This window comes from Takifugu rubripes, chromosome 14 (assembly GCF_901000725.2).
Source record: "Takifugu rubripes chromosome 14, fTakRub1.2, whole genome shotgun sequence".
Lineage (NCBI taxonomy): Eukaryota > Metazoa > Chordata > Actinopteri > Tetraodontiformes > Tetraodontidae > Takifugu > Takifugu rubripes.
In genome coordinates, this window is record NC_042298.1 from 3046819 (window position 1) to 3070651 (window position 23833).

The following is a 23833-nucleotide window of genomic DNA, read 5'->3' on the forward strand; positions in this document are numbered from 1 at the left end:
ATCTCGTGAGCAGTTCTTCAGTGGTACATAAGATGTGAAGCACACCAGAGATCTGTCTTATCGCTCCTCCATCATGATCAACACTTACCAGACCAGCCTGGCTCCTCCGCCGGTGCCGCCGCGTCTCAGCAGGCCACAGTCGGTCCTCGTCCCCATGCCTCTTCCATCGCAGGGCCGCAGCAAGCCGCTCATTTTGGTCACCCTGATGCTGCTGCAGTTTCTCCTGACGGTCGGGGGATTCGTGTATCTTTACTACAACGGCAAACTGGTAAATAATCTTTAAGATGAACATGTGACACGGGGGAAGTCTGGTGCTTTAGCGTCCACGGGTCAATATCAATTCAATCTGGAAATGTTACCACTTTGGAAAAAGTAATGGTAAATTTATATCTTTGGATATAAAATAAGATCATTTCAAGGGTGTCATTTATTCCTTTAAAATAGAATGTAAAATAAGGAGAGCGAGCATAGAGAAATTGTGTAAATGTTGGACTCTTCTTCATGCTCTGTTCTTTTTATTCTGACAGGACAAAATGTCACCCGAAGCCGCAGGTACGGTCATTCATTCCCTTCCCGTATTTTTATAGGTCTCTCCTCTTCTTCTTCTCAAACCTTCTCCTCTTCTGTCTCCCACAGCGGGTTATGTTTCGTTAGAAAAAGAGATGACAGCCAGAAGAATTGTGGCACGCATGATGGTCAAGAAGAGAACGCGCACAGACGAGAAGCGTAAGAAATGAGACAACCTTGAACTCTGCAACCTGGAGGATAAGAAAATAAAACCCTGAACCGTGTTGCTTCTCTGTCTCTGCAGCCAATTACCTCCAGTGGGACATCAAACACTCGTTTCGTAGGGACATCAGCTACTACCACAACATCTGGTTGACCGTCCAACAGCCCGGGGACTACTACGTCTACTCCAGGGTGACCTTCTCCAAAGGCAGCCCCCGCATGCCACTGGCCAGCAAGGTCAAGTTAAGGAAGAACGAGACGGTCCAGGCGGAGAAGACAGTGATGCAGGCGTTCTGCAGCCTGACCGACCGCGTCGACGACAGCGGCGCGTCGGTGCCGCACCTCTGCACCGCCACGCAGGGAGACGTGATCGCGCTGGAAAGTGGCAACCAGCTGAGCGTCTGGGTGCAAGACTTCACCTTGGTCAACTACGAAGCGGGAGCCACGACATTTGGGATGTACAAACTGTAGGAGTCCTGATGCGAGAGCCCCCAAATGGACTCGAACCCAGCGAGATAATGGGATCTACTCAAGAACACTTCTGCATTTACTGGCTCCATAATCTGAATGTTTTCCTGAAATCTGGGGACATAGACCTTTTTTTCCCCTAAATTTTAATTTATTAAATCTGAATTTCAAGCCATTTCTCCAGCTTAATTGTGAATGGCTGTTGTATATTTATTGCTGCGTAGACAGAGAAGAATGGAATTAAACTTTGATATATAAAACTTCTCTGCTTTCATTCCCTGCGTCTCCTCCGAGATTTATCACATGCGTTACCCGTTTATAAAAGTTTAGAGGTGACAGCAGAAACCACATTTCTGTCTCCCAAACACGGGACCGAGGTGGCGGACTCGGCGAGGGATAAACGCGCGTCCAAAAACGCAACAATCGCCTTTAATCGAATTATTCAGTGAAATTACTGACGGCAGCGATCGGTTTTTAGATTTATTGTTTGTTTTTAAGCACTTCTCAGCAGATAGGCTTTTTAAAACCTAAATTAAACAACTTATTTCCACTTTTACATCGGACTAAGCTGTTTAACTGACAGAAATATACTCTTTACGCATGTTCTACGGTGGCTTTGACTTTTAATGCATAGAAGAGACCTTTTTTAAAATGCAGCACATCAAAGAAAAAGTGTGCAGTCTGCACTTCAAAATTCACAGAATCGCTCTGTTGCACATGCTGGTGGAGCCCAACAGCATGGAAAGTGTGAATCTCTGTGGAGGTGTGTTCAGATGCAGAGGCAGAGCTCTCTCACAGGATGTCACAAGCTCTACTCACTCCTTCCGTTCAGCGCATCTTTCTGCCGTCTAAGAGCGGCCCGTACATTCCTGAACCACACATGCAGAAAGAGGGGGGGTGTGGAGAGAGAGAAAGGGAGGATGGAGAGAGAGGGAGGGATGGAGAGGTTGTCAGAGGAAGATTTTCCAGTGTGTGTGTGTGTGGCTTTCCACTGGTAAAACCCATGTCAAAACACTTTATATGAAATCTTTTAATAAAATAATGACCATACCAAACACATATGACATAGATGCCTAGAAAAACAAAGCCTTCCAATAATTGCATAGAACATCAGTCCAATAAAACAGTACGCAGAACACGGAGACGTGTAAGTGCTCACCGAGGCCGGGAAATGAAACCTGCAGCATGAGGTCATAATGAGACTTTAGGGCCAGGGATGGCAACCGAGAAAGTGAAAGTTATAAACGGAGTCCCATCTGCATAGCAAAGCCAGCCTGATGAGCGCCGTGATTAGAGATGAGCGCCAGCACCTGAGCAACGCTACCGAAGTGCCCCCGAGCAACACACTGACGCCGCGCTGCCTTTGCAACAGTGCCACGACCTCCCTGTGAGCATGATACAGTGTTATTGCAACCTTATTGTATTTTAGAAGACGATTTAGGACTGAAATGAGGACCTCTTTGCCAATAACAAGGGAAGCGAATACAGAAAGGTTCCATATAACAATAAAAAGCCCCTTTTTTTTGGTTAATTAGTTGGGTTACTTAATTATTGCTGACATTTCTACAACTATGGCCTGCTGTGCTGGGTCTAACCCGGCCATGAAAGCAGTTGCTTATTGCATTTAAACAGCGAGGTTAGGTAACAGTACTGACACAGTGAGGGAGGAAATGTACCGATCTGGGTTGTGCATCTTAAGCAATGAACTCTATGGCTTATCACAGAAACGACATTTTTATAGTACCTGTCTCCCTAAATTCTCTAAAATCTTTCACTTTTCCCCCTCAGGAGGTTTACCAACAGCTCTTGTTTATTTTTAATACTCTTGCATAAATATCTCATTTATTTCTCAATTTATCTCCGCTGGCTCTATAAGAAGCAGCTGGAGGTCAGTAAAAGGCTTTTAAAATCATGTTTTTTCTGTCAGTACGCATCAGTGTATTTTACCAAACCTCCAGATGAACGTAAAGGCAGCAAAACTATATAAGGCTAACACCAAAGGTGGCTTGGTGAACAATAAATAGTCTATAGAATCATTTTTAAATAAATTTAAAGCTAGGTTAATTCATTTGAATGAGTTATATAAAGTAAAACCCACCTGTATTGCAATAAGAAGGGTGCCATATTTGTTATTATTTATCTAAATCTGTCAAATAAATGATAGTTAAGCCTTTTCTCTTCTACTATGCAGCTGCTTCCCCGATAGCGTTGGCCTACGTCTAAATAAGTTGATTATCAGATTTCTGATGCAGAATTCATATCCTATATTCATGCAGTCTTTTTTTCCTCCAATAAACAGTGAGAGGCGGTTTACAAAACGGTAACCATCTGTTCACTAAAATGCCTATGAAAGTGTAAAAGCTTATAGTTTTTCCTCAAGAGTCCCTCGTAACACATGAAATCATAACGGCAAAAAAAAAATGGAGCGAGGGAAAGAAAGCGGTCTCCTTGGTAACAGTGGCGCATGCAGGAGACCGTGTTGGACCTAATGGCTTCAGAATTCCCGTCTACGTCCGGGTAAATGAAAGAAGTAGAGAAGTTGTTCGACACTGTTCCATGTGCTGGAGGGGGATCACAGCGACGGCCACCAAGGGGCCGTTTTCTTTGCTTTGTTTTGATCAGCATCCCACCCGCTGGGTCCGCCTTTAGCTGAGCCGTATTCCTGATCTGGTCCGCTCAGGCTGGTTCAGGAAGACGGGTTTAGGAGCGGCGAACCCAAGTGAGGGGAGCCCGACTCTGATGTGGGTGGGTGAAATATGAAGACGCAACGCAAGACAGAAAAGAGGGATGGGCGCCAGACTGCTCCTGTCCCACCACGAGCACGGCGCTGACATGAACTGGAACCACACAGAAGATGACGGCGGGTCAACGGGTCCGTTCAGTGGCCACCGTCGTCCCAAGTACAGTCGTTCTTCTGCTTGGATATCTTTCGGATAACTCTCTCCAGCTCTTTGCGAGACTTCTGCTCATCCTCCAGAAACTGCCTCATCCACTTATTCTCCTGCAAAATAAATAAATAAATAAATAAAATCAGGGATATAAATGTTTACCTCGCAATGCGACACTGCCAGGACTGACATAATTCAACCTAACAACAAGCATTTCTATAATTTATGTGCAATTCTACTGTGTGATAAATAAAGGGAGTAAAAAATGATTTCATTTGTCGTCAGTCCCTAAAGGTAAATACAAAGCTTTAGTATAAATCCTAATAATCCCTCAATTACCTTTTTCAGCTCAAGAACCTCATCCTTTAAAGCATACACGACATCAATCAGGCTCCTGGAACAGAAGGAAATACTGAAATGAATACCGGAGGACAATTATTTCACCGTTGTCGAGGAAATTGAATCGATTTCTGCGCAAAAATGGATTCTTGTCTTCAATCTCCAGGTCATACAGCGCCAGCACTGCTGAAGACGGCCTCCTTTTATCTGCTGAGGCCAGGAAACCTGCGGCGCCGATGCTGCTGGACCTTCTGCGGACCCTTTAGTCCTTAATACCCGCCTGGGTGAGCGTGTCAGCATGAGGGGCACCAACTGTTAGCGACTTAAATCCGACTTTTCTGAAATGATTGGGGACCTGTTGTCTTCACGTGCAACATTGTCTTCACATTGTGGTGTGCCACAGGGTTCCATTCTTGGCCCCGTCTTGTTTTTGCACACGTTCCCCCCTCTTTGAATAATTATTCCCACACATAACCTCCGTTTCCATTGCTATGCAGATGAAGGACACGCGTACCCACCCGTGATGCCGAATCAACCAGACACACTGAACTCTGTCCACCCGCATACACGACTTAAAAGAGCGCCTGTCTTTCTGTCTCCATTTAATTAAATATAAAAGAGACTAGGTTATATTTGATTTACACCACACACTTTGAGCATTTTATCTTTGTTTTGAAATCTAGTGATTATCAGATCGTGGTGATGCCCTCGCTCACCTGCAGTGCTCTTGAGCAGGAAGTTCAAGCCTTTGTAACCTTTTGGCTTCATTACTGCACTGCTATTTACTTTGAGTCAGCCTCTCTTTTCTCTCCTGTCTCCAGCTGGTTCAGAATGCTGCTGCCTATCTTCTAACTGGTATTTCCAAGCAGGACCACATACCCTTCTTTAGCTCCCAGTTCAGGTCAGAGTTCAGTTTAAACCAAACATGGATTCATCCTGTCTTATTGATCAGGGCTTTTCAAAATGTCAGCAACACTGAGCGTTACATTCATCAGGGCACTGTCTTTTTTAGAAGTTCTAAGCTCGAAGTAAAAACACTGGAATGAAGTGGTTGCTTCCAAACTATAGAAGACTTTGTCCCCCCTTTTATGCAATATTGATGTTCTTGGGCTTTTTACATCTAAACTCAAGACTGAATGATGAATGATTAATGATGAGGAGATGTGTCTAATTACACATGAAGGATAAGACAGGAGTGGCTTAAGGACAACTCTGAATGTCCTCAAGTGGCCCAGCCACAAGAACCACGAGAGGAACCCAATGAAATTCAAGAGACCTGAAAACCCCCTTTCAACCTGAAGAAAGTGAGTGGGTCTGTAGGCTCGCCCACTTCACTGTATGTGATCAGTACATTACTGAAGGTGATCCCCACCATCAGGATGGAAATATCAACCTGATGAGATATTAACCACTGATGAAAGCCCAACCAAGTAACAGGTACAACAACACACTTACTTCTCTTCAATAACTGTCTGTCCATTGCTCTTCATCTCCTCCACAATGATCTTTTCTTCTTCTGGTAGCAGGACTTGAGGGACACACTCTTTCCGCACCGCTGCACACAGATTAACAGGAAGCTTGGATTTAAGTCTCCATCAGCTGCTTAAGGATTGCCTGATGAGACCAGAAGAACCAAACACACCTGTGGTGTTCTGGTGCAGGCTGGCACCCGTGCAGTAAGCCTCAATCACCCTCAGTATCTGAGCATCTTCCTCCAGAGCAACTGTGCCTACCATAGACAGAAGTGTTCATTATCAATCTTGAAGAAAAGTCATGCAGCATCCTGACGAGTTGGTTTAAAATGTTGATTTTAATGCTCCTTTGACTCAACTTTAAATTCATGAGGTCTACAAAAAAGGAAGCGTGATGAAACGCCCAAATATCACTGCCGGCAACTGCATGAGGATATTATATTGAGGCAAGAGGAAATTCATAGCGCACATAATGCAATCATTATTATGTAATCATTATTAGTATTGCAATGTGAGCACTTCTCAATATAATAATATATGACCAGCTGCCCCACGATAAGATAAAAAATTATTATTAAGAAAAATTGAGTCCAAGAAAAAGTCCTACTTTTCCTAATTTGAACCTCATCATCAGAGTGCTTCCGCTCTTTCTTCCTATTTCCCGGCAGGAACTTCTTCATTGGTCTCGGGCTCTTGCTGGAGTCCTGGAGGAGAACAGCATTAAGGTTAATACATACGTTGTATTGACGCGTGGACACAGACAGACAGACAGAGACAGGCAGACAGACAGATGGCTGTGCAGGCCTGTAAAGCAACACTCCATACAAGATGCAAGCTTACATGGATTCGCTTCCCTTATGGCTCAACAACATCAAACTACCCAGAAAAAACACAGCAAGCATGAGATGGAGATTCTGGGCAATAACAAGGCAATTATGATAATACGAGAATGAAATAATAAGAATAAATAAGCCTTCCTAACTCTAAATCGAATGATTTTTCTTCAATAATGGTTTAGTACAAGATTTAGAAGTTCCTCTCGTGACACATTAAAAGCATGTATTTGAGGAGTCGTTCTGTAAAAACAACTTGTTTGGTCACAAGATGTTTGTGCAAATATGAGGAGACATTGTGAAACGTCCCTCAAAGGAATCAAAACGCACAGAAAAGAGGTAAAATGGTGGAATGAGACAAGCTCAAATGCTCGTTGGAATCGTTTCCAGTCATCGTGGATGGTTGTTTCCGTCCGCTGAACACCGTCACACGTGTTCCAGAGGAGACGCGTTAAAATAAACTTCACACACGCGCCACGGGCTCACATACGACCTTGGTCAAGAATCTCAAACCCTCACACATCCAGCAGGCTCAAAGCAGGGCTGATGTGAAATAGTGCTTAAAGCCACGTGTCAACCAGAAAGTCACACCAGGTTTGTCAGAAAGATAGAATCGATCGCGTCGAGTGCGTGAGTCAGCCAGAACCCGAAGGTTGGACTGACTAGACGACTGTTTGAGCTTTGGGAATTTCCAAAAGTATTGAAGAAAACATTGTTAATGGATATTAAAATGAAAACATAGAGAACTGATCCAATCCATGGTGTGTGACGCGCCTCGCTGCAGAAAAGCACACACAAGATGGAGAAAACAGGAAATCAACAGATGAGTGAGGGAGTAGTAGCACACACAGAGCAATGGCATATCAGTCCAAGACAAAGGTAAAAACACACGCATACTCACACACAAGGGGAACCCATCCTACCCACCCTCCCCCACCTGAAAGAACCACATCCGTAACACCCTCCCCTCCCCACCCCCCACATACACAGACACACAGAGATCTACCTTACCTTCATGATATAAGACATCCTCTACAGAGGAAAGAGGGAACAGAAGAGAGAGAAAATAGAGAGGTGCATGAAAAACACAATGAGTGAAAGTTGTGATAGAGAGTCAATGGTTTCAACGGCACCTCTTCCATCCTCCTATTCTTTGTCTACGCAGAATAGGGGGAGACGAAAGAAATGGGGAGACTGACAGGAAGTTGGCAGGAGTACGACACATGAAACCTCTGCAGGGCAGAAATAAATGACCCAGGCAAGGCTGTTTGGCTTTGCTCTAGAAAAGGGTGTGGATTTAGAGCGCAGACGGCCATTTTAAGAAAACAGTTTAATAAACATGTGCTGAAGGGCTTGGACGGTGCCTGATGACTGACAAAAACTGACTCAGCCGCTACACCTCCAATCAGTGCAGCCATTACATTAATGTGGATCATATCCTTCTGTGCCAATATCAAATCTATTTCTTTATTTGCATAATTAACTCTGCTACACTGTGAAGTCACAATGATATGCTAAGTGCCGGGTTGCCATGGTCCCCACCACAGCCAAGAAAACACTGGATAGAACTTATACACTTTATTGTGCAGTAAAAGTCTGGGAGAATCAGTCAATCATCCATCAAAATGAACTCTAAATTGAACAAGAAAAGGTTGTTGAAGGTTTAAATGAGAGTGTGAGGCTATGTGGGCTGGCAGAGGAAGAGGACATGCAGCTTCTGACTAGTATAATCAAGCTGTGGGTTTTTATGCTGCAGCAATACAAGGTCAACCTCCTACCTCTTTATAGCCCAGGGCCGCGGAAGGTTTGAGGGGGGGGGGCGGGGCGTAAGCAGCTCAGAGACCAGGGTTTGCTGATCTTCGGAGGCTCCAAGGGCCCTCGACTGAGGGCGCTGAAGCTGCCCAGGTGAGACAGGTGAGTGGGGGCACCGACCATGCTCAAGGGCTTGCCTTCCACGCTCTGCGTGGGACAGAACACATTGACGCATCAGTGTGATGTTAAGAAGCAGCTACAGCTTTCACACTTCAGCATGTTGCAAGTTTCATGTTTGCTGCCGTTTTCAGTTTATACTGTGTTTGCGGGATAACCTTTGCGATCGTGCCCGCAGGACTGCCTCCTTTGGTAAAAGGCTGAAGGTTGTCTAGCCATTCCTGTAACTCCTGGGCACTACTACAGTAAACTGTAATACGGTCGATCATGCTTCCTGTAACACACACACGGACATCACTAAAATTGCTGGAACACAAACTGCGAACACGACAACCCATTTAGACAAAATAGGTCTAAAATATATTTGAGCCGTTATAAGTTGGAGGGTAAATTGACTCCCTTACTGGTTAAGTGCTGTAAAATAGCACAGGGACTGGCATGTTGGACAAACCCCTACATTTAGATAAACCAAATAATCTAATGGAACCAGCATAAAATGATTAGGGATGGTCCCAATGGACAATTGGTTAAATTTAATTTGATTCCCCCCGTTTTACTCTCAATTAATTACAAAACAATAAATATGCGCTGTATTATTGCTGTATTATTTGTGTGGAACAATTAAAAAGTGTTTGTATTTTCAGCCGAGCTAGGTTTGAGAATGCCTTTAAGTTCCAATGCAAACCTGCGATATCAAAAGCGTAGAGGCCAGAGTCTGCATCCTCTGCGTGTCTCGTTACCGCGGCACCAGTCAGCGGAAATCTTCCCTGAAAGCAGAAGGCGTCGCTCAACCACAAACAAAGTGGATGGGTGATTTTGGTGGTCTGGTGAGTCTCACCTGATAAATAAAGCCACTCATCCTCGGACTGGCTGAGATCATAACCAACAGGTTAGGGAAAAGCATGAGGTATCGCTCCTCCTTTTCCTGCAAAGGAGAGAAAGAATATTTTGGATTTAGCCTTAAAATTAACCTAAATGAGTCATTTAGAATATTTGATAAAACATCTCAGACGCGATGAGGAATAGTCTTTAGAGCATCGGCAGTGAGTCACAACAAATGGCGGCATAGGGGGGGTGTGTGGTTGATTATAAGGATGTGAACGCACCTTGCTTCCAACCAAATCAAAGAAGACCCCATGTACTGAAACCACACGAGAGCCAGACAGCGGTTTGGGGGCTTTGGTCTGTCTGCTGGTTTCTCAGGATTGACTGTACTCCTCTTAAATTAAGGAAGGTTGAAAGATGTTGTGATTGTGGAACTGTTTAAAAAGCAGTTTTTAATTCAGGTATAGAGAAGACTTCCATAGCCATTAAATATTAATTTACAAGTGTATAAGATGTATAAGAAGTCCAAGATGTTTAAATAAATTTTAACTCTGTGCCGCCACTATGTGTTACATTTAGATTAAATCATCTGGGCTTCCTGGTCAATATTAGTTGATTTGTTTCTACCATTTCTTGCTCATTTTGGATTCTCTGAGAACCTTTTTAACTCTTCCTTCCACTGTAAATGTGACAGCTCTACCAGTAGGCATGGACCTCATCATACAGCTAAAGCAGAGCTGTAAAATGATTCCATGAGCCAAGTTCAGTCACATGGAACAATGTGCAACAATGACATAAAACACCAGCACGGCTGGGAAAAGTCCCAAAGAGTCACAGTTTACAATGAAATAATTAGTCAACGCATGTATAATTATTGTCTCCGTACACGACGATAATGATTTTGTTTTTGCTTTCTTTTCTCTTTTCGGAGTGAATGTGTGGAGCTGGCCTTGTATGATTCATCAGTGTATGAATGTTGAAGAAAAGAAAAATCTACTTTTCCAAGAACAACAGTCTCTCTGTAACTAGATTGTGGAACTCCTGTATCCATGTCTCACCTCTGTGGAGCCGTTTTTGATGTGGACCTGGGACATGTAGACCATATTGCCTAGGCTCTTAATGGCGTCCCCCTCCCAAGCCCGTACTGGCTCTGACAAGATCTGGAGCTCCAGGTTCTTCCGCTTCCGCAGATCCTGGCATTGCGTCTAAACAGAAATATTTACACATAGAAACAGAGGTAATTGGAGGTAGAGGAACAGATTTACCAACCACTCAGAACTGATTGCGCAATTCAAATTTGAATTTAGATTTTATGCAAAAGAGACAATAGCTTTTTTTTAAAAAAAGGAAAAAACTGGGATGAACCCTCTGGTCTTGTAGAGATACCAGAAATACTGAGGTAAAACTTAAACATAGCGGTATGTACGTGCTGTGGGTTTTACTTTGGCAAAGGAACGGGGATATTTCCAGGTGCTAGAGAGGGACTCTCCCTCGTAAAAAAGTGAAAAATGACAATGCAGCATCCGTCATTTTCCACTTGACGTTGGACAAAAACGAGACTGCAGATGGAGCTCTGGCTTTGGTTGAGCGCCTGCCCACCTAACCAACCCTTCAAGAATAACGCAGAGACAATGAGACTTGCAAATAGTCTCAAAAGCGTGGAGCGTTTGTGCTCTTTCCTGTGAAGTTGTCTTTAAGAAACATGTGAGTCACCGCATCTATTTTTACTGAGAAGGTTAAGCAAACGTGGGGAAACAGCCTTTTCACTCAACGTGGTTCTTTGGGTTTTTAAAATCCCGCTTTTGTAAAATGTCATGACCACTATAGGAAAGAAGTAATATTAACATGAAGCAGAGAAAAAGTATCAACACCTTTCCAAAAGACAATTTGTTGGAATCCAATTTTCGCGGTGGATTGGGCGGCAACCTAAATTTAAACAAATGGAGAACCCACAAACAAATGTGGCAGCTTTCTTCGAGACTTACCACGAGGCTCTTGAAGGCAGCTGTTGCCTTTAAAATGTCAGAATAGTCTGGATGGGCTTCCTGGTGTGGACATAAACACGCAAAGATCATAACTCATATTCCCTCATACAGAGAAAAAGGCAAATATTGTAGAATATACACAAAAAAAAGACATCATGTTTCATTTCTCCAGTACCTCCACATGTCTCTCCAGCTCCTGCAGCAACGTGGGGTATTTGTCAAGTCTCATGAAGGGCTTACTGAGGCTGGTGGTCAGGGTCAGGATACCTGGAGCACTGGCTCCCTGGCTTTCCATGAACTTATCTAGCTCCTCGCTATCAGAACAAATACATAAGAACATGGTTTTTTTTTAACAAGGGATCTACAAAAACAAAATACAGAACCATGAAAATTCAAGTCAAGGTTAAGAACGATTTCAAATAAAGTTGGCTTTGAAAGATGTGGGTCTCAACCTCGGCACATTTTATAATTTCTCCTTTGAATAAACTCATTAATAGTCAAGCATTAGCAAAAATTAGCAGCATGAATCGAGTTCTTCATTTCTGCAAGACTCGTGGAGGATGCAAACTTGCACAACGAAAAACATGCAAGGAAATTTAGAGCTGGCATGACGTTTAACTTGGAACATGTCCTGTAGCATCAGCAAATTACAAATGTGAACTTCAAGAGAACGGCGTCCGAAAAGGAAATGCAAATGTGCTTACTGTGAAAAACTTTTACACTTGGTTGTTAACATGACCACAACTGTACATATCCTGTCAACAGTCAACTTCCTGTGTTGTAATTCGGCTAAAATTCCATTTCAGCATACAGAACTACCGTGAGCTACCTGGGTCAGTATTTAAAATTGTGCAGTAAATAAACACCACATTTGTTTCCCATGTTCATTCAATCTGCACATTTTAGTTTACGTAATGAGAACATTTTTGTTTCCGTGGGGAAGAAAAAGGACAAGAGACCTTTCAGAAGACAGTATGACGCAGAAATGGTTTATACGAAAATTCCACGTTACCGAAGACAGGCCTGACACCTGTCGGTGGACCAGCGAACTGCAGTTACCGAGACACTAGATTCTAGTGATATTACTATATCACTAGATCACTATGATTTAGTGATATTCAAATGCAGGTCCACATCGATGACACGGTTTGGCTGTAACAAAATCTGTCACTCATGTATATGACCTTCAAGAATTGCATTAATCAAACTAATTATACAAATAGCTTTAATTTAACACCTTTCAAATGACCCTTGGATGCCTTACATATGCACTAACAAGAGTTAACCACAGTTAATTGGTGAGACTGTGAGCTAGGGATCAAACCATAGAGAGATTGTATCAATTCCATTGAGACAAATGAAACTGAAAGTTAATCTGACTTGAGGTTTAAATGTCAAAACATAATGCATATATGATATTCATGATATGAACCAGCTACCGAACAATGTTTTAAAAGCGTTGAAACAGTATATAATTACATATCTTCTTGAGTAAAGACACTTGGAAAAGGAGGTTTTCATGTTTGAGAGGTTAATAAGGCAGTTTTAAATGCTTGCATATGTTTAAATTTGCCCTAATTGTCTAAAAAAGCTTTTCCTTATTCTGTACAAGGGCTGACCTGTGATCAGTGAGGATGCTAACGGCTGACGGATGGCTGGAACAGTACGCCAAATAGAGAGTCTTGACCTGACTCATCAGGTTTAAATAGCAGCCTGCCACTCTCTGCTGGCCCTCCAAGGCTCTGCCGGATTGAAAGAAAGGGAGGTTAACTTAACTGAGGAACCAAACCTTTCTAAATGTTGCGTTGACAGAGCAACATGGCCATTTTGAAGCTAAAAACATGGGGAAACAAGGGAAATCCAAGAGTCTACGCCTTACTTGGTACATTCCTCCAAAGCCACACAGAGTCCCTGCTGGAAGGTGAGGATTTCCTCCAAGTTTCCACACAACATGAGGCAGTCTGAAGCACTCAGCCTGAAATTCCAAATGTTAAACATCAGGTGAGAAGGACTTATTTACAAAATACACAACTACACGGTCCAGTTCTATCATTTTCTTGGATCCTCTTATCCCGTTAATATTATATAATGGTAATTCAACAACAGAATGAAAAGGTCTCATCATCGCTGCTCTTACTTGTCACTGGCCTGCAGAGGACGAAGGTAACAACTTAACACTGTCTGGAGTTCTTTGACAAACTCCCGCTCGTGTTCCAAAATGTCCTGAACCACCTGCCAAAAACAGCAACAAAACAGTAAAAGACTTGGCAGATGACACAGAAATGCTGTGCTTCTTAAAATGTACATTTCCAGGTGAAGGCAGCTGCTGAATGGCTTCACTGACACCAAGGTTAATTATACAACAGTGTGCCAACGTCTTTAAAGCTTAAATATCCTGACACTGAACTTGAATCCATTCAACAAGTCTGGTCTGGAGTCTGTAGTGAGATCAACAGAAACTTACGACACTGTAGTAGTTCTTGGTCAGCTGAGTTCCCTTTGGAGACACTGGTTTCTCTGCACGAATAAACAACATGTGTGAGCGCTGCTGTCTCTCCAACGCCACTCCAAAACCAGATGCAAAGACTAGCCGCACACATAGCCCTGACAATGGGTCGATCGAGCATCGTCCTCGGCCCGACTCACCGCACGGTTTGATCTCGCGGACGTAATTGCTGGGAAACCAGCCGGTTTTGCCGTTGAGCGTGCCCTCCCACCAGCCTCCGTCCTCCTGCCGCGTCACCACGATCACGTCGCCTTTGCTGAACGACAGCTCGTCCTCGTTGTTCTGCTTGAAGTTGAAGCGAGCCTTCACCGTCAGCTGCCCGCCTCCTCCGTTCTCAGCCATCTCCTGTCAGGCCAGCGAAGGGAGCGCTCGTGTTCGCGTGCAAACTCGCAGTGAAAAAAAAAAACCTAAAATATATGGCTGCATATACATACCACTGATTTAGACTGTCTTCTCAAGGAGCTTTTGGATTTGATGGTAGAGAGCGAGTGCGAAGCTGCTGACTGACTAGGAGAGGAAGCACCAGACTGGGAACATGACCTCTCTGCAGCACAGTCTGAGGAGACACAATAAGGAGATTGGTTGAAAGGAGGAAGCCATCAGCTGATTCACTGAACAGTGACATCAGTATCACATTGGACACGGATGGAAAAGTGCAAGTATTAACGTGATTCCCATCAAATGATCCACGCAAGGCCCAAGGTGCACGTTTAGTCAGCATGACAGTGTCATGTGATTCCAGCAAAACTGCCCCACGACGCTGAAATAAGGTGGAGGAGCATTTGACTTAAACAACACAGCGGCATTTCTGTAATAGTAAATGAAGCCTGTTTAGAGACCTAGCTGGCAGACCAAAAACTCTTCAACTCTGTCTTTTTAAATCCAAAATGGAGTCAGTGATATTGATTCGCAACCATCTACAGAGCCGTCGATCAGCCACTGCAGCAGATGACGGATTCAGGCCAACAGGCCACATGTCCTGCAGCCATGGTGACGCCAACATAGGAGGCCTGCAAAACACCACCTATTTAATTCTGGCAGGCGTTCAGTATCTAAATTACAGAACACACAGCAGGAACAGTACGCTGTTGCTGTTAGTAACCACCAACTCAAACTGCATTTGGGGTGTACTTCAAATTGACTTGGAAACAAAACAACTTCGGTATCGGTTGTTAATCCATAGTTGGCTAAGATATGATGAACTGGATGGTGAGGACAGCAGGAGTGTCCATAGGTACTGGAGGTGGGGTTCGTGGGTGCCACATGCCACTCCTCCGCATGCACAGATGAACCCAGAAAGTCCTTCTGCCAGCTCATTTCTGTGGTGGTTTTCGAGCCAGGAATGTTCAAAAATGTAATATAATGTAATCCCGGCACTACAAAGCTCCAAATGATCACCAATTGTAAAGCTGCTGATTTTCTTTGCGTCGCAATATGAGTAGGAAAATCTCTTCCAAATGGAAAGGTGAAGCTACCATGCGGATGGATTAAGAATGTGAATGTGTGTCTAAAGATTTGTACGTGTCTGTAATGACAAGCAAAGGCAGATGAGATTTAGAGTTTATCAAGCTAGGTTAGCTGGCTAAAACACGGCAGCGAGGCCAGCAGGACACACACTCGCACTGCTAAGCCACCTGCTCATGAGGAACAGAAGGGCACTCCGAAGGTCGGCAGGAACAAGTGATGTACAACAATGACCTCCATTCATGTACGCTGATGATACGTGGTTACCATTGCCACTTGGTTAGTATTAAAGACTTTCAGGTGGTTTCATCCTTTTCTTTAGCATATTAGGATAACAGAGAAAATAAAAACGACACCATGTCCAAATATTAATTTGCTTTTAAAAGACAAAATGACAAAACAGATCCCGAGCCTAATTGAACTGACATTCCAAAACGTGCAAAAGTCTTACCTTGTGTGGCAAAATTCACTGCCAGAAGCGTGGTCAGCACTTTACCGAAATTCTCACCAGTGTACAGCCAGTCCGGTTCGAAACCCTGAGTGCAAAAGAGAGATGATGCCATCAGACCAACAATCACCAACCCCCCCAGAAAAACATAAAGTACACCTCCACATACACACACAAGCACACGCTCAGCTTGCAGCCCTCAGCCAGGCACGATCCTCTTTCCTCCACCAGATAAGGTTTCGCATTTTAAATAAAACATCATAAACACATGATTTGAGCTGCACAGCTTCAGTGAGGAGCTGCGTAGGAGAGATTCAGGGTTAAAGTGATTGCGACAAATCACATCTCTCAAACTTGCTCTGGTTATTATGATTAACTCTTGACCCGTCTCTTGATGCAGACATATTTCCCTGTTCCCAATCCTGATTTTTATTGATTATTAAAAGACATGGCACACTGGAGGTTGCAAATAATAGCTTTGGTGAAGAATGAGCCTTATTGTTTAAAAATTCAGAGCTCAAATTTCCCCCGAAGCCTCTACAGACTTGAGCTGCAGTACAAGTCGTTCAGGTGCGACGGGGGGAAAGAAAAGTAATAAATAAATGAATTAATTCCAGCAGCACTAATGAGCACTTCTGCTTTCTGCATTTCAGGGCAGAAGTGAAAGATGAAAAATGCTATTTTTGACCAAACACACATTATTTTGTTGGGTTAAGAAAAATAAACTCACGGCTTGTTCAAAGTATACATTGGATATTGCCCAACTAATACATTTGAGATCACTTCTCCTAAAAAAACCTTCCCCTGAACTACTGTCTGGCCACAAAAGAAAAGTGTAATTATGGGCTGAGGCTGGGTTGGTGGATAAAAGCAAAGGGGACCTCCCAGACATGACAAGCCAGCTGGGCAGGAGGGAACCACTCGACTGCAACACAGGCACAATTAGCTTTTTAAAGAAAACCAACCGATGTGAGTCAAGAGCAAAAAGGCTTATTTATAAACCTGGAGGAGACGTTACTGCCTAGTGTGCCAGTCGAAAACAGAAACCTCCCAACATCTGCAATAGCTTTGCCCCATTCAGATGGAAAATCCAATGAGTTTTCAACCTGAAGGTTGAAAGACAATCTAGGTTGTGAACCCTGTTGAAATCAATATACGAGCATTTAAAACAGGGGTGTCGGTCAGAACATTCCTATTAATACCTGGAGGACAAGGGTCGCAGCTCCATTAAGATAACTTTAAGAATTCAAGTGCTAAAAGAGCTAAAAGAATAATTAAGGAGTGGGGATCAGGCCATGTCAGGAACCTCGATCATTTCTGCACAAAGTTGGAACATACATAAGAACTCACCTCCACTTTCAGGGACGAACATCCTCTTAAAAACTCCCTAATGTTGGAAATGCAGTCGGATTCTGTCCTCGGCTCCTGACAATACTGACAACACACATGCGAGATAAATATACAGAGTCAAACCTCGACATACTGTCAGAGAGACAGAAACAAAAGCCACGTTGCTGACAATTCAGTGACATTTAAAATCTCTGACACGGACAGCATTTCACAGAAATACACATGCGTTTACCTACAGGTTCCAAAACATCTTATTCTTCCTGCGTCTCCTTCATGCACTAACACCCCATAAATGTCAAAGTAGCCATATTTAAGCAAAACATCCGCTCACTTTCAGAACTTTCAAATTAAGATTCCGTCGCATCGATTGATTCAGAAGTGGACTCTGTTTTTGTTCTACTTATTAACTGCTAAGTCAGATTCGAAATATTCTTTCTTTTATAAACGTAGAAAAAGACAAAAAAGGGAGCACAGTCCTTTGGGATCTTCATTAAATCGCGACAGTAGCTCAACCCTGCGGTTTTATTTTGGTGAGCAGTTTCCACTCGCGTTGACGCATTCGAAAAGACAGATGTCGCAGCGGGAAGAGCGGAGCTCGCGAGCGGAAGTGACGAGGTGTCTCCGCAACTGTTGTTTTTGATGAGCAACTTTGTCACTTTCAGAGCGCGACACAAAGGCAAAATGTACATTTTTACGCCCGACGTGTCGTTCCAAAGCTGCATGCCCTCGTCTTGCGGCCGTGTTTGACCCCTTCAACGTGGTGGCCCGTACGGCTGGTCATTTTATATCCCCTACCGAACACGTCCAGTTTCGGTGGCTTGCTCGCACTACTCATGAGAAAAATGCGGAACATTTCTCCCCACTTTACAGGAAATTACACAATGAAATCTCAAACATATTTCACTCTGCACCATTGCAGTTTAACAAGACCCGCAGCACCCATACATCTGCAACTTAAACTCCACGTCTGTTCCCGAGTGTACAAAAGTGTAAGGCCCTCTTCCGTTCTGGGGCTGGTTCGTATCGTTTGTCAGTTATTTCGAACCCCTCCCTTCCTTACACAAACACGCACCGACCGATTAGTATTTGGTCAATCATCCCGGTAGGTCACCTTAGGAGTAAAACCGGGTACAAGGCGCTCCGCCAGCTTGCACAAAACGACCCCATCCTTCAGCGAAGTTTTCAGAAACTCCTCCGGGTCCGCTATGTTCTTCTTAGGCGAGCAGAGGACGCCCAACGATATCAACCAGGTTACGGTCTGCTCCTCTGGATTCATGGCTCCACTGATCGATCATCGCCCAAAAGCGACAATGCTAAGAGATACCGCGGCCTGTTCCGTGTCGGTACAACACATCCGCACTTCTGCTTCAAGTTAAAAAAAAAAAAAAAAAAAAAAAAAAAAAAAAGCGGCAGTGGGGGGGCAAGACGCACTTCCATAGGCTTCGATGGTGAGCAGCAAAGATACCAGCACATAGGAGAGACAACTGGGGCTTATTGGCACCCGTTACAAGCACTATAAACACTGCAACACGAGTAACTTGTTTTAACACATGCATTTTGAAATTAAATGATCTAGGTGACGTCATGACACGCTCAATTGAATAGTGATGGATACTATAGAGCAATCTAATTGGTGTGGGTGGCCCTTTCCATAAGTCTTTCTCACAGATCTTATAGGATTTTGAGTGTGTGATGTGATTTTTTTTAGTGATACAACCAGGACAATTCTCTTTGTAAGTCTTTATTTGAAAAAAGCTAAGGAATTTAAAAAAGTTTAAAAAAAATAAATCCTTGGAAAAACCTTCCCGCTTTCGACATCGCTCTGCAGAGGCATTTCCCACCAGCTGAAAGACCAGAGAAGAAAACATTCAGGCACCTACACTAGATGGTCATCAACATCTTAAAATTTCACATCAATCGTAATTCAATATTTACCTGGAATAATACACTTAGGACCTGCCTGGGTTCATCAGGGTTTGCTGCTCCCAACATCTTGGTAACGTTTCAGGAAAATTGCAAGGCCGTTTGCCTTAGATTGGTCATCCTGCAATTACAACAACATATCAACATTGTGCCGTTTTCTCAATTATGTATACACGTGTAAATAAACAACAGGAATTAAGAGTCCATGGTCCTCGCTGTGACTTTGCGTTAGTGATTGCGTCCAGTTAGGCAGACAGGGTGTTGTTCCTGCGGGTTTCCGTTGATGGATTTAGCATGCTCGTAGAAGGCTTTTTGGGACAATACTTAAATGGTTCCTAATTCAAACACTTGTTAGAATGCGTTGCGTTAAAAAGTTAAAGTTCGTCTTTACTTGTAAAGTGTACGTGCCAATTGTTTTAGTGGTATTTTGGAGTGGTTAGGCAAGAGAAGATCACTTTGAGAGCTCAACTTGATGCTCTGCTTGCTGAGAAAAGATGACGTTTGTCGGGATGTTGCTGCGCGTCACAACTTTTTGACGATGAAAACTGAATCGGCGAATCGGGCGCATTGGGTCGATTCTTTGTTTTGTCCTCAGAGGCCAAAGTGGTCTTGGATTTTACCCCCTCGCACTTGAGGGGAGACTGCAATACAGCACAGTGAGAAACTCATTTACAGGTGAGAAACAAAGAGGTTTGCTTTGCTTACCAGCTGTTGACTACCAGTAGAGTTGCATTTGGTTGCTGCCTTTGGTATTGTCGTTGCATGCCATCATGTGGCTCTATGGTGATGGGTCCGTTTCCAAGGAAACTACATTGGAACATTCTGACAGTGACATTTGCCTAACTCTTGAAAGAATTCGGTCCTGTTGCGGCACACGTAAGAATGAACCCATGTTCCTCAGCTACCTGAAGTTTGGGTAGACTCAGTCAAGCCTTACAGAAAATCACGTTCCTTGGCTTTTTTTGGGCGGAGATGGACGAGCAGTGAGCAAGGTACAACTAAAAGCTTTATTTAGAGTAGGAAAGCCACACTCAAAACGCCATGGCAGCATTGAAAAGTACAAAAACTAACACTCACTTGGTAACTGTACTGTTACATGAGCAAGAGAAATGAACGACTTAAAAAATGTACACATAAAAAACTGGGAGAGTTAAGCTGCAATGCTAAGGGATATATTCCATTTCATAGGTTGTCTTGTCTTCAAAAAAAAAAAAAACCCAACTGTGAATTGTGCACGAAAAACTAACTCAGATTAAAGCTTAATGAGATCCCCAAGTCCAGTTCAGTATCTGTTGCGACCCATTCCTCTATCAGGTCGGCCACCACCGCGGCCACCTCGTGGCCCTCCACGACTTGAGCTGTTGTATGAATCACGAGGAGGGTAACCCCTTTCCACAGGAGGAGCCGGGCCCCTTTCTTGCCTGCCCATACGCTCGCCACGGCTAGGTGGATATGGGTCACTCCGACTGCTGGGGTAACTGTCACGACTGCCATAGCCATCCCGGGAACTGCCACCATAGTCATCATAACGACCGCTTCCACTGCCCCCACCATAGGATGGTGGGGGGCCCCGTGAAGGAGGGGCGCTGCGTGAGTTACCTGCAGGGTCAATGGGTCAGGTAATTGGAAAGGTTCAATTTATACAATTTCTTGCACCATCAAGTGCTCAGTTTTTTTTGCCAATAGAATTTATTCCGTCAGAAATGAATTTAAATGGCGGATGCATTTAATGTCCAATCACATACTCAATTAAAGACCTAACTCGACATTTAGTTGACACTGTGAGCAAAATGTCCACGTACACGGAACACAAGTGCATCGTAGCAGATTTCAGCATGCCATTCATTTGTGCAGCCATTTTCCTTTTAGAGCTCCAAGAGTTAGAACTGCAGGTGAGGACGAGGCTTTTCAGGGTTGTCTTGAAGGATTAAAAATCTACTCCTTGAGGGAGTGTTTTCATAGGCAACATGTACAGACTGGGTCAACGGGTGCTTCCATGGATTTTGGCCGTTCCTTACGTTTGCAAACTGTTGACGCTACTTCTGAGCCGCCAGCACCGGTTTGTTTGACTAGAAATGAATGTTACCTTTTAAAGGTTTCTTGATTCAGAGGTGATGCCAATTCAGAGTGAACACATGAAACTATGAAACGTTCCCTGATTAGGCAAACTTTAAATGGGCCGTTTGAAGCATTTCCTCTGGATTGAGCAAGGAGCTGCAGCATCTTGTGACTGGAGATTGTAGGACTCAGTGCTGTGATCTCTGTGATTTTTATACAGCTCTTCTTTGTGGTACACCAGTGTAATCATATCTTACCGTAACCATCGTAAGAGTCTCGATACGAGCCACCACTCGGACGATCCATATAGCCTCTGGGTTCCCGACCTCCACCGTAGCCATCACGGTCGCTAGGTGATATGACCAAGCCTTTAGTTGTTGACCAGATTATGATCAAATTGTAAAGTGCGCATGAGCCTTCCCACATACCCGTATCCTCTTGACATGGACCCATAGTCATCTCGAGAACCAGAATTGGGGTAATCTCTGTATGAATAATCTCTAGGGGGAGGGCCATAGTCCCTGGAGTCTCTGGAATTAAAGTCCCGACTGGAGTAGCTGTGAAATTTCACATGAAAGGAAAAATAGCTTAATAACAGCTGTAGTCTAACATCAGCATTTTAAGTGTTTTTTAATAAGCAGAAAACTGCACATAAATTCCTAAATCGTACCTGTCCTTGGTGTTATAGTGGTCATCTCTTGGTGACGGGTAATCATCTCTCCTGGACATCATGGAGTCTCTGCGAGGAGGAGGTGGGCCGTATGAATCCCTCTCTCTTGACATCGGGGCTGGAATTCACAAAACAATAACAGCCACATTAACTTCTAATAACTTTACTACAAATTGCCTCAAGTACTTTGAAGTGTGGTATTTTTATTGGGGCAACTATTTCTCATTATCTTGAAATTCATCTTCTTTTAGACACTCACGTCTACTCATAGGACCAGAAGGAGCAGGCCGCTTGGGAGGAGGGCCTCCATTGCGAACTGGGGGTCCTCTCTTCATTGGAGGGGGGCCTCTAGAAGACATCCCTTTAAAGGAGTCTCCACTCTCAGAATCGTAATAATCTATAAAAAAAACCAAAAAAACAAGATATTACAAACAACAATAAACACATATCCTATTATTTTAAAAGCTCAATGAACCTACCTCTTGGTGGTGGGCCCCTCATACCACCCGGACCACCACGAGAACCTCGCATGCCTCTCGGTGCTCCCCGACTGCGGGAGTGCATCGGTGGGGGTCCTCGCCTGCCGCCGCTCTCAAACTGAGGCTTTGTTGCTTGTTCCACTTTGATATTTTTACCATCAAGTGACTATGGCACAAAGATTGATGGTTATAATCAGAGGTGGAATGGTAGAATCAGATTTCACTATGATGCATATTGCTAGAAAAGTGTGCTCAACCTTTCCGTTCATCTCTCGGGCTGCATCCTTTGCATCGCTTGGACTCTCAAATGTAACAAAAGCAAAGCCTCTTGACTTGTTTGTTTCACGGTCTTTCATCAATAGAACTGGTAACAAAAAGGAAATTTTCACATTTAAAATCACAACCCGAGACAAACGTGAAAACGTTCTGTAACTACATAAAAATCCTGTTAACTAAAAGGCTAAAATTGGAGAGTTTCCATCGTACCTTCAGCAATTCTTCCATATTTGCTAAAGAACTGCTCCAGGGCCTTTTCGGTAGTTTCAGTGTTCAGCCCACCAATGAAGAGCTTCCCTGGTCGGTCTGCCTCTGCCATGCTAAAACAAAAATAACTACGTCACAAACTGCAATAAAAAGGTCTTTTGCCTTTGTTAGACATTAACTGCCAAATTAATATCGCAATTTAACACCAAATCACCCTTGGTTTTACCTTGCAGTTGAAGAAGGATTCGCGCCGTTCAAGGAGCAAAATGGCGATAAATTTGCCAATGGGTGTAGCTTGCTAGCTCGCTAGACAATGCTCGTGCAACTAGTAGGTGATAAGAACTTTCTTTCAAAAAACAACACATAAGTCGAGACAGTTATGATTATGATGAGAAACGAAAGCAGACAGTTACCACGATGAATGTAGCCAAGATTTGCGTAAGCTAACAGCAGCGCCGTTTGAACAACGCTTACTGTTTTTTGCTGCTGGTCGCCTTCTTCCTTGTCTATATCCGGTTAGAAAGGTTGTCCAAAATTGTAACACTGCCACCTGGTGTTCAGACTGTGAATCGCTCTACACTTCTCATTCAGATCTCAGAACAGTCAGTAAAATCGCCAATATTCTTTCAGCGGACGAGAAAAATCTTAAACAGTTTAGTCTTTGTCTCGATCACGACTAAGCTATGCCACGAAAACAACAATATTAACGTGGGTCAGACTTTGGTCAACTTTGTATTAAGGTTTTGGAATTTGTGACAGTTGTTTGCAGTACTACTCCCAAACAGCAGGCTGTGTACTTGTTTTTCTAAGCAGACATTTTTTGATCTGACGTAGCATAATTGTCTTCATCTTTTTATCTCAATTCCGCACATCTCTTCATCATAGTTTGTAAATCAGACATTTGAACATATCCAACACAAAAGTTAATTGTGAAGAATAAGCTTACTTTAAATGAGCGTTTCTCTCACCGTCGTAGAACCAGCC

The 23833-nt window shown here is 43.5% G+C and overlaps 3 protein-coding genes across 5 annotated transcripts in view; 1 reads left to right on the plus strand and 2 right to left on the minus strand.

Moving 5' to 3' along the window:
- The window catches only part of cd40lg (CD40 ligand), a 1483-nt gene extending 22 nt beyond the window's left edge, over positions 1-1461 (plus strand). Inside the window, exons 1-4 of the mRNA XM_011610441.2 lie at positions 1-268; positions 528-552; positions 637-726; positions 812-1461. The exon at positions 1-268 is cut by the window's left edge and continues 22 nt beyond it. Of these exons, the coding sequence (XP_011608743.1) occupies positions 74-268; positions 528-552; positions 637-726; positions 812-1200 (699 nt within the window). The 5' untranslated portion in view covers positions 1-73 and the 3' untranslated portion in view covers positions 1201-1461. The remainder of the gene's footprint in view (positions 269-527; positions 553-636; positions 727-811) is intronic.
- A 751-nt stretch (positions 1462-2212) lies between these two features.
- arhgef6 (Rac/Cdc42 guanine nucleotide exchange factor (GEF) 6) lies at positions 2213-18615 on the minus strand. Its single transcript, XM_011610442.2, is given in 23 exon segments — positions 2213-4198; positions 4425-4479; positions 5880-5979; positions 6067-6153; positions 6504-6600; positions 7741-7761; positions 8508-8546; positions 8548-8688; positions 8817-8932; positions 9344-9425; positions 9497-9583; positions 10542-10688; positions 11469-11528; positions 11644-11782; positions 13088-13210; positions 13348-13443; positions 13606-13700; positions 13933-13985; positions 14115-14319; positions 14409-14530; positions 15890-15974; positions 17237-17320; positions 18348-18615. Coding segments are annotated over 23 exon segments (2322 nt in total). The 5' UTR covers positions 18513-18615; the 3' UTR covers positions 2213-4075.
- Positions 18616-18963: 348 nt separating this feature from the next.
- rbmx (RNA binding motif protein X-linked) lies at positions 18964-23417 on the minus strand. Of its 3 annotated transcripts, none has more exons than XM_029847009.1 (10): positions 23076-23365; positions 22853-22962; positions 22624-22730; positions 22367-22532; positions 22147-22284; positions 21888-22005; positions 21646-21774; positions 21475-21566; positions 19172-19280; positions 18964-19080 (listed from the first exon to the last, which is right to left on the minus strand). In XM_029847009.1, the coding sequence occupies exons 2-9, from the start codon at positions 22959-22961 to the stop codon at positions 19276-19278; spliced, it is 864 nt and encodes a 287-aa protein (XP_029702869.1). In that variant the 5' UTR covers position 22962; positions 23076-23365; the 3' UTR covers positions 18964-19080; positions 19172-19275. The 3 variants fall into 3 exon arrangements, with proteins under 3 accessions (XP_029702869.1, XP_003970208.1, XP_029702868.1); XM_003970159.3 differs by lacking the exons at positions 18964-19080; positions 19172-19280 and adding an exon at positions 20148-20758 and having other exon boundaries at positions 23076-23174; positions 23263-23417; XM_029847008.1 differs by lacking the exons at positions 18964-19080; positions 19172-19280 and adding an exon at positions 20148-20758.
- Between the last annotated feature and the right edge of the window lie 416 nt (positions 23418-23833).